The sequence below is a fragment of the Vitis riparia genome, chromosome 12 (genome assembly GCF_004353265.1).
Source record: "Vitis riparia cultivar Riparia Gloire de Montpellier isolate 1030 chromosome 12, EGFV_Vit.rip_1.0, whole genome shotgun sequence".
Lineage (NCBI taxonomy): Eukaryota > Viridiplantae > Streptophyta > Magnoliopsida > Vitales > Vitaceae > Vitis > Vitis riparia.
This window is the reverse complement of record NC_048442.1, coordinates 14,865,293-14,872,327: the sequence shown is the minus strand read 5'-3', so window position 1 is coordinate 14,872,327 and position 7,035 is coordinate 14,865,293. Positions and strand designations below refer to the sequence as shown.

At 35.9% G+C, this 7,035-nt stretch overlaps 1 protein-coding gene across 1 annotated transcript; it reads right to left on the bottom strand.

The window, feature by feature from the left end:
• Window positions 1-2,202: 2,202 nt before the first annotated feature.
• LOC117925998 (receptor-like protein 43) lies at window positions 2,203-5,193 on the bottom strand. Its single transcript, XM_034845093.1, has 3 exons — window positions 4,642-5,193; window positions 4,340-4,530; window positions 2,203-3,325 (listed from the first exon to the last, which is right to left on the bottom strand). Exons 1-3 carry the CDS (start codon window positions 5,191-5,193, stop codon window positions 2,203-2,205), a joined length of 1,866 nt encoding a protein of 621 aa, XP_034700984.1.
• Between the last annotated feature and the right edge of the window lie 1,842 nt (window positions 5,194-7,035).

The window sequence follows — 7,035 nt, the reverse complement described above, 5'->3', positions numbered from 1 at the left end:
TTTTTTAATTTTTTAAAAAGTCCTTTATAAATTTTATCAAACATATAATCTTTTTTCAAAAACCTTTTTTTATTCTAAAAGTGTTTTCTAAATATTCTATCAAACAGAGTTTTAATCACATATGTTATAGGATTCAACTAGCAAAATTAAGAAAAATTAGCCGAGAGTAAAAGGAAATAGTTTATCTTCTAAAATTCCTTCGATTAATGGATGGTTTGTCATTTGATAACTTAAATATATTAAAGTTTTTGTTTTTAATTATTTCAAATGAAAGACTTGCAGTACCATAGTGCAACCAATATATAATTTCTAGGGTTGATGTGGATAAGCCCAATTAATGGCCTCTTGTTGTTAATGGCTTCCTCGTGTTGCAAATCAGTTTGGATACATATCTAGTGAATTTAAAAATAAAAAAAAAAGTTTAGTTGAAGGAAAAATCGAATAAAATATTTTGATCATAAAAGAAAATTTTCTGACTTCTGCAAACACTTTGATCTAACTAATGGGGTGCTGGTGTATATATATTGAACAGCAAGAGATATAATTCGTTTTGATGTTTACACTTCTGCAGTTGTAGTAAAATTCATGTCTAAGCTTCCAGTGCCATTGAGAACCAATAAATATCATTCCACGAATATCTTGGGATTTCAAATTTAATATCTGCTTGCATATAGATTGATTGATATGCTTTTTTAAGCTAACTTCTTGGTATAGTATTCCTAAGGATCACCTTATGATCTGAATGTAAAGTCAAATGGATCCAATAGTCTAAAATAACTTTTGGCAGTCAAGTTCTAACTTCAACAATCACTTACAGAAGTACTTGAAGTATATCTCGCAGAATTGCTCTTTGAAGTTTTCTTTACACTTACATGTAAACCCGTTATGTTCTTTCTTTCTCAATTTTCTTTGTTGTCTTCCAAAAGTCTTCACTAACCATTTATGTTTCCTCACAGTCAAGCAGTACTAACCGGTAGAAACTCTAATTACTAGCATGCTTCCATATCCCCTCAATACAATTTTCCAATCAAAATCATTTGGGGAAGCATTTCCAAAGATAGAGAATATGTTTTCATTGTTTTCACTTGTTTTTTGAAGACTATTGTAAAAAATAGCTATACTAATATAAAAAATAATTGAGAATAAAGCACTACAAATAAAAATTATTTTTATAATATATTTAAAAATATAAAAAATGGGTTAAGAACATTGCATGTTTCTAAACAAAATTTTGTTGTATTCTTAAAAATAGTGTTTCAAAAATGTTTTCAACAATAGCTCTCAAACATAGTCTTAGCATTTGTGTCTCTCTTTTTCCCTCATTCTCCATTTTGGTTACCTCAACCCAAAAGTTTTCTTAACCCATCAATATGATTTTCCAGCCCAATACACCATGGAACCTTGTTCAGAGGTTGAAAAGGATGGTGGTTGGTTGGTAACACATCAAAATTAGCTAGCCTCGAAAGCTAGGAAAAAAAAATGCTTTTCCTATGGAATTTCATGGATAAATAGAAGACTTCTCATTTGATTAACTTAAAAATATTCCATATCTCCCTTGAATTTTCTGTTTTATTGTTAGGTGCTCAGAAAATGAAGTTTTGCCTTTATTTCAAATGAAAGACTTGAAATCAAATAGCAGACCCAAACATACAAGTTCTAAGGTTGATGTAGATGAGCCCAAAGCATAGTTTCACTCAGCCGACTGCAAGAAGGTTTGCAAGTAAAACAGTCTTAGGGGGACTTGTATTGCTGCTTAACTTCCCATAAATTAGCTCAACTCCAATACAAGACAACTTTCATTTTGTCTTTCTCCTTTTTCCAATAGGAAATAAGTAGAAGAATCTAATACATGCAAGCTAGTGATAGTACTTCTAATATATAAATTATTAAGTTTATGCTAATGCACCCAACTTGATAAAAGGAAGAAAAGAGTAATAAAAGAAGTGATGAGACTAACACCCTTCAGTCTGCAGTTCAATACAAGCCGTAATCAAGTTGCATTGCTACATATAATTAAGAAACCCAAGCAATTTTTACATCCTATTCAGACAATGCTAAGCCTATTCCCCCTTGACTTGAAAGGCAAAGGAAATGAAGTTGAACACTGTGACTTAAAAGGAGAAGGAAATGAAGAAAGAAGTCCAACAATGCAAGCAGTGTATAGATTAAGAAATCTTTCAAGGAAATTGTGTTTGGATAAATTCAGCCTCTGTGCCCCCTTCTTTCTTTCCTTGTCCATTTTCTTTGCCGTTTTCCAAAGGTTTTCACGAACCACTTATGTTTCCATGAGGTCAAGCAGTACCCAATTGAAACTCCAATTACTAGCCCACTTCCATATCCCATTAATACAATTTTCCAATCAAATTCACTTGTTGAACCTTGTTTAGAGGATGAAGGTGTTGGTGGTGATGCCTCGGAACTTCCACAGTCCCTTGACAAAGGACTTCCACACAATCCGGGGTTCCCATCAAAGGAAGCATTTTGAAATGTTGAAAATTGTTTTCCTTGTGGTATACGCCCTGTAAGATGATTATGAGACACATTGAAAAACTCAAGGAATGTTATGCTTGTTAGTTGCAAAGGGATCTCTCCTGAGAGCTTGTTTAGGGAAAGATCCAATGACTCCAGTTGTGTTAGGTTCCCCAAGGAGGACGGGATATGACCAGTAAGATTGTTGCCGCCAAGGTTGAGCAAATGAAGCCCCTTGAGGTTCCCAATGGAGGTTGGAATCTGTCCTTTGAAATTGTTGCCTGAGAAATCAATGGCTATGAAAATATCAGGGATTTTCTCATACAACCTCTGCGTGCCTTTGTTTGTCATTGTCATTGAGTACATGTAATTGGCAATCCACGTATACCTTGGGATTTCAAACTTTGGGTTGGCCTGCATGTACTTAAGGTGGTTTGCATCTGCAAGTTTCATGGCGTCCCAATTTTGGAAATACTCTGATGGCAAAGCACCTATAAACTCATTGTCAGAGAGGTCGATGATACGCAACTTGGGAAACCTGAAATTGTTGCGCCAGCGCCCTATTGCACCATGGAATCTGTTGGATCTCAAAATAAGAACCTGTAGTTGTGGGAGAGCTCCTAACCAAAAAGGAAAAATATCATTGATTTGGTTGTTTCCAAGAACAAGGTGCTCGAGCATTGTGCAATTGGCCAATGATCTCGATATTTGGCCTTGGAATTGATTTTCACCAAAATCAATCACCCTCAAATTATTTGACACTCTGCATATTTGAGGAATGGGGCCATCAAGGCTGTTGCTTCCCAGATCTAGTACAGACAAATATTTGCTGAAGTTGGCCAGACATTGAGGAATCCTGCCACTCAAATTGTTACCAGACAAATCAAGTAACATGAGAGAAGTCATGTTGCAAATAAGTGGCGAAATTTCTCCTGTCAGTTTATTTCCAGATAATTTATAAACTAAGGTTGATGGTGGTGGAATTGGAAGTGATCCTTGCAGCATGTTAGAATCAAGTTTTAAACTGTGTAACCTGGACCATGGAAGCACAATTGGATGTTGGTCAAAGCCTGTTAAAAAGTTTCCAGAAAGGTCCAGAGCCCCTAGGGTTTCTTTGCTTATGTTCCACATCCACGTTGGAATTGGTCCATGAATATTATTATTAGAAAGGAAGAGCACCTCCAATTCATCTTGGTTCTGTAGGAAATCAGGAAACTCAGTTAAGTTGCACCAATCAAATCCTAAAAGCTTGAACTTAGGAAGAGTAGCATTGTAACTACTTCTGTTGGTCAATGAAATATTGTTACCAGATAATTGGAGTTCATCCAGATATTTGAGCTTGAACAACATACTGAATTCCACTCTACCATTCAAGTGATTTGAATGCAAAGAAAGAAATTCCAGGTTCACTAGTTCAAAAAATGAACTTGGAATCGGACCCTCTAATTTGTTTTCTGATAGATCTAGAAAAGTTAATTGAGTCAGATTCATGAGCCAAGATGGGATCACTCCAGTCAATTGATTTTGTGAAAGATGTAAAGCAGTTAATTCACTCATGTTTGCAAGAGAAGATGGGAGTTCACCGCTTAAGTTTACTCTGTCAAGGTATAAACCAGTGAGTTTGGTTTGCTGACCAAGCCATGCCAAGGTCCCAACACTAAAATTATTGAAAGAAAGTGACAAAGAAGTGAGTTGGGTAAAATTTTCCAAGAAAGAAGGAATGTGGCCACTAAAATGGTTATTTGAAAGGTCCAAATAGGATAGCTGGGTAAGGTTGCCCAAGAAAGAAGAAATTTGGCCACTAAAAGAGTTCCCTGAAAGGTCCAAATAGGATAGCTGGGGAAGGTGACCAAGTGAAGATGGGACCAACCCTGTGAAATTGCACGAGCTGATATCCAATTCAATCAAAGAAGCAAGCCTCCCAATTGAAGTTGGTAACTCACCAGAAAAACTTGTATCAGCAAGATACAACATTTTGAAGGGACTGGTTTCCTGAAATTCAGGCAAATAACCAATCAGATCCGGATTGTACCTCACACTAAGATACTGTATGCTTGGTAACTGAAAAATTTCCATTGGGAATTCACCGTGCAATCCACATTCTCTGAGAAAGAGAGACGTCAGTGAAGATAAACTTGCCAACTCATGAGGTATTGTTGAAGAAATGTTCACCTGAGATAGATGAAGTTTCTTTAAGTGGGTTAAGTTCTGAACCAGATTTCTCAAGCCAGGCTTTTGAAGCTGCAACATTGTGTTTTCTGAGAGATCAAGGAAAACCAATTTGGACAGTGCTAAGAGTTCCGATGGGATTCGGCCGGAGAATCCAGAAAAAGAGAGGTTGAGACTTCTCAGCCTCGAAAGCTGTCCAATTCCATTTGGGATCTCAGAGTGATGGAAATAATTGTCAGACAGGTCAAGCCTTTGAAGATGAACAAGACTGAAGAGGCTGCTGCTGGAGTTGATAGAACCAGATAGACAACAGCTGGCAAGGTGAAGGCCAATCACATGACCAGTCTCCCTGTCACACTCAACACCATCCCATGAGCAGCAGTCACTTCCTTCTCCATCTCTATGGGATTTCCACATTGCAACTTTTGGATAAGCAGAAGCATCATAAGAAGCATGCTTTTCAATCGAAAAGCTTTGCTTGAACTGAAGCAAGGCAGAGCTCTCACTATCATGGCACAGTGGCTGCTGCATGGAAGAGGAAGAGTTAGCCACCATTAGATAAAAAGATGAGAGTAAAAGGAGAAAGGGCATGAACATGAAGAGACACAAAGTTGAGCCCATATTTTCTATGGATAATAAGAAAGCAAATGGGAGTGATGAGGGTTCACAGCCAGGATCCATAGTCTTATATAGTAATGAGTAATGTGCGTTGACTGCAACCCAGCAGACCAGTCTGCCCATAAATTTTAAACAGTTTCAGAATTTGCCCCTCCATGAGTCCCAGTTGCTAATATTAAAAATCTCACTCACAAGTCAAGTCGTCTCCGTAGGCTTAGGGGTGGCATTATGCAAAATCTCTATTTATTAAATGACCTGCATTGACTTCAGCTGATGAACCGCCTCTCTCTTCAATTGCTGACTTGATAGAAGCTCTGGTGGAGCCCAAATTTCCATTAGTAATGAGACCGGGTAAAGTTTATTTGAAAGAGTGGAAAGGCACCTACAAGCTGCAGTGATACTGACAGCTACCCAATATGGGCATAATTCTACATGGATATATGGTTCCACAAAAAGCCCCTTGCCATGTCTTGGTCACCACCAAAAAATCCCACTAACATGTCCAAGCAGTCACCGTAAGCTGAGGATCTTCAAGCAACACTTCACACCACATCGTTCTAGAATTTTGGGTCTAAACAAACGAACTTGTCTTCATTTGGAGTCATGCTCACTCTTTTTCCAAGCTCAAGCAGAAAATGTGAAGACAACGGTAGAAGACTGCAACAAATGGATCGAAGTACTGTGTTTGAAGGTCTGAGGGGCAAAGATATAATTCTGTTTGGAGTAAATGATCCAACTGTTAATCCATGATATTTCATGGGTATGCTCATACTTTTTTTTTTCCCCTTTTCTAGTGAAGCTGTCTCTTTGTGTCTTTAATGAGGGATGTAATAATGTATTCATTTTTACACAACATGCCATTGTCAAGCTCTAAGGGAAGGCCAAAGGTTAGGACACATGCAAAAGACCAATCTAAAGGCTACACATCCCTTTGGAATTCTAACACAAAAATGGAGGTATACATGTTTGGAGTTTCTGGTTCAATGTCCTGGTCCATGGTGTATATCAGGTCTATTCTACTATAGAAAGCAAAGCAACTCTATACTTTTCATAGAATTTTTCTTAGCAATATTTTCATCTCTTTTTCCTATTATATTTAGGACAATTTGAAGAAATTGGCAGGCAGCCGTATGGAATAAAACATTTCACAATGAATCAAGAATAGTCACTAGATTATTAAAGGAATAAAAAGTTACAAGATAAAATTAACATTATGAGATATAGATGTAAATTAAAGTTATGAGATATAGAAATAGAGAATGATAACAATTCTATAATTCAAGTTAGGCTCCATGTGAAAAGTGTTTCTGAAAACAATTTTAAAAACAGTTTGTGAAAATTGTTGTTCTCTAGAACAAAAGTATGTCTAGAACTTGAAAAAATGTTCTTAATATATTTTTATATTTTTAAATATATTGTAAAAATAACTTTTATTTATAATTTTTTTATTTTCAATTATTCTCTATATTTGTATAATTATTTTTAAAACAACCATAAAAAAACAACGAAAAGTAAGTAAAAGATGTTTTCTATCTATTTCTATTTTTAAGAATAGAAAACCATTTACCCTTTTTTTTTGTCAAATATGTCTTTTTCTTTTTCTTTTTCTTTTCCTCTAGAGAATGTTAAATTGTTTTTAAAAAACACTTAGTAAACAAGTCTAAGACATATCTCTAGCACATGCACCCAATCCTTGTTTTTAAGCACTTGATTTCAAAATTTTGTGATTGTGAAATAAATTTAATCATGTTGGGTGACTTAAGTGGGCTATTAATTATA